Source organism: Palaemon carinicauda, chromosome 6 (genome assembly GCF_036898095.1).
Source record: "Palaemon carinicauda isolate YSFRI2023 chromosome 6, ASM3689809v2, whole genome shotgun sequence".
NCBI lineage: Eukaryota > Metazoa > Arthropoda > Malacostraca > Decapoda > Palaemonidae > Palaemon > Palaemon carinicauda.
The window spans coordinates 113,175,500-113,179,190 of NC_090730.1; the positions used below are offsets into that span (position 1 = coordinate 113,175,500).

The 3,691-nt window shown below is 35.2% G+C and overlaps 1 protein-coding gene across 1 annotated transcript; it reads left to right on the forward strand.

Moving 5' to 3' along the window:
* The first annotated feature begins 2,144 nt into the window (after nucleotides 1–2,144).
* On the forward strand, nucleotides 2,145–3,485 carry LOC137643203 (zinc finger BED domain-containing protein 5-like). Its single transcript, XM_068376052.1, has one exon. It carries the CDS (start codon nucleotides 2,145–2,147, stop codon nucleotides 3,483–3,485), a length of 1,341 nt encoding a protein of 446 aa, XP_068232153.1.
* Nucleotides 3,486–3,691: the final 206 nt, after the last annotated feature.

The following is a 3,691-nucleotide window of genomic DNA, read 5'->3' on the forward strand; positions in this document are numbered from 1 at the left end:
TGTGCTAGTGCCTTGTGGAGCCAAGATAAAAGTTTGGTTAACTCTTTACCATGATCTCGTCCACATATGGTGCTCGAGTAATCTCTCTTAGAGTTTCATTTCTGATCCTGTCCTGCCATTTAACTCCCATTATCCTTCTGAGGGCTTTGTTCTCAAATCTACAAATTCTGTTGGATATTGTTTCATTATCATACCACGACTCATGTCCATAAAGTAACACCGATCTCCCTAAACTGATATATAGCCTGATTTTTATATGTAATTTCAGGCGATTTGTTTTCCAAATTTTACTTAAACCTAACCGCTGTCTGATTTGCTTTTTCGATCTTTCATTAAACTCAAATTCTAAAGAACATGTATTTGAGATCATAGTTCCTAGATATTTAAATGATTCTACCTTTCTCTTTCCAATGAAATTTCATCGTCCATTGCATATCCCGTTCCCATCATCTGTCTTTCTTCAATTGATCTTAAGCCCAACGTCATCGAATATTTCATACATTCTGGTAAGCAAACTTTGCAAGTCCTATGGTGTTCTGCTGATAAGGACAGTGTCATCAGCATACTCTAGGAGTCTGCGTCAACTAATTTCCTTTTACCATTCCAGTCCAATCCTTCGTCACCATCCCCAACTGTTCTATGCATTACAAAATCCATGAGGAGGATAAACAACATAGGTGAAAACACGTTCCCTTGGAGTACTCCGCTGGTCACTGGAAATTCATTTGCTAGGACTCCACTAACACTTGCTATGCTGATAAACAGACTTAATCAAATTTACATATTTAAGTGTTACTCCATAATAATGCAGGACTCTCCAAAAAATTGGCTGGTGCGCACCATCAAAGGCTTTTTCATAGTCTGTGCACACACAACATATATATATAAATATATATATATATATATATATATATATATATATGCATATATAGAAATTGATATATATATATACATATATATATATACATCTATATATATATATATATATATATATATATGTATGTATGTTTGAATGTATGTATGTGTGTATGTAGGCCTATATATATATAATGTATATATACTGTATGTATATGTATATATATATATATATATATATATATATATTTATATATATGTCTATATATACATATATATACATATACAGATATTGATATTTATATATACATATATATATATATATATATATATATATATATATATATACATATACATATATATATATATATATATATATATATATATATATACTGTATATATATATATGTAAATATATATATATATATATATATATATATATATATATATATATATATATATATATATATATATTTATGTATGTATGTATGTATGTATGTAGGCCTATATAAAATGTATATATATATATATATATATATATATATATATATATATATATATATATATATATATATATATATATATATATATGCATATATACGTGCACTTGTATGTGTGTGCGTCTATGTATGTGTGGGTATGCATGCTTCCAAATTAAAAACCTCAAAATTAATCAGTTAACAATGTATACTTATTATCTAAACCAGTGTTTCTTAAAGTGTGGTCCGCGGACCCCCAGGGGTCCGTGGAATATTCCAAGGGGTCCGCAGATAATTTTTAATATCAATTTCAGTCAAATTTTCGGCCAAAACGTCCTAAATTCCTATTTTTGTAGCACCAAATCCTGATGGCTTTTTACCGTGGCTAAGTCACATTGGGATGGAAGTAATTTAAGTAATGCCGCCTTCCTCCCTTGGGGTGAAATCCTCAACGAAATTCCGAAAAAGACACACACACACAAAAAAAAAAAACTTTATTTAAGGCAGTGGTGTTTATGATTTGGCAACATTGTACTGACTGATGCCCGGTGGTGCGGCCGCCCGCCACATATCAGTTGACGTTAAGGCTTCTGTGAGGAACACACGGCAGTTGCTTGTGCTCCTCTTTGTAGGTAAGAAAATCATCTGGATGCTTATGACAACATACTGATTTTTTATATGCCATTTGTTAAACATTATAACCTACCTTTTTGAGATTAGAATTTCGAATACTAGACCTCGTGACCTCGCCAAGTTACTTGCAGGATAAACATCAGAAGACAGCCTAGCTTACTTTTTAGCATCAGGATAATGGATCTGTGGCTCAAGACAGGCTCACTTACAAAGAAAAAAACTGAACTCCAGAACAACAACCAAGACAGCACTGGCCTTAAAGAAGAAAGAAACGATGCTAACAGTGCAACTCAGATCAAGCTACTGGAGGCAGGCGCAGATGTCATGGACGAAGGGAACACCGCTGACACAAACCAAAGCAGTACAGATGCCTCGGTTACCACTGTAGGGCACAAGCAAACACACCAAGAAACAGCCAAAAAGAAGTGTAAATACTGCAGTGATTACTTGAAACTTGGAATTTTTTGGCAAGGCAACAGTGAGGATCCTATCCCACAGTGTGTTTTGTGCTATGAAACATTAGCTAATGAGGCTATGAAACCCTCAAATCTCAGAAGACATTTCGAGTCCAGACATAAGGAATATGTGGGAAAACCCATAGAATTTTTTCAAAGAAAATGTAATGAACTTGATATTCACAGAAAAAAGGAAGCTTCATCTTTTTTTATATCTGGAGAAAATGCAAAGGACACTGAATCTTCATACAAAATGTCATTATTAATTTCAAAAACAGGAAAGGCGCATTCCATAGGCAAGACTTTGGTCAAACCAGCAGCTAAGATAATGACAGAGATCATGCTTGGAGAAAAGGCTAGTAAAGAAATGAAAAAGATACCTTTGTCCAACGACACTGTCAAGAAAAGGATAACGTCAATGGCTGAAAATGTGAAAGTTCAGCTGGTATCACAATTACAGCAGAGTCTGTATTTTTCACTACAGCTGGACGAGTCCACAGATATAGGGAACGAGGCAAATCTTTTGTGCTTTGTTAGGTATATTTACTGTGGGGAAGTACATGATGAATTTCTTTTCTGTCGTCCTCTTCCTACAAACACAACAGGAGAGGCTATCTTTAATGTAGCTAACGATTTTATTGTCCAAAATGAACACTCCTGGTCGCGATGTGTTGGAATCAGCACAGATGGTGCAACTGCGATGACTGATAAACTAAGGGGCCTAGTGAGTCGGGTAAAAAGCATTGTACCACAGGTAAAGGCAGCACATTGTTGCATTCACCGTGAACAACTTGCTGTGAAACATATGCTTACCTGTCTTAAAACAGTTCTGGAAGAGGCAGAAAAAATTGTCAATTTCATCAAAGGGAAAGCACTGAACACCCGCTTATTCATAGTTCTGTGTGAAGAGATGGGAAGCGAATACACAAAACTCCTTTACCATACAGAGGTTCGCTGGCTGACACGGGGAAAAGTTCTTTCCCGTCTCTTTGAACTTCGTGAGGAAGTGCAAATTTTCTTGTATGAACGTCATGACCTCTATAATCGAATGCATGACACCTAGTGGCTCACAAAACTGGCATACCTGTCTGATATTTTCAGTACACTAAACGGATTGAATCTGTCTTTGCAAGGAAAAGATACTACCATCTTTAAAGTGCAGGACAAAATACAGGCAACACGAATGAAGCTGGACTTGTGGTGCGGCCGCATTGACCGCAAAGATTTTGAGTCTTTTCCTTCATTAGCAGATTTCCTGCTTACTTCCAA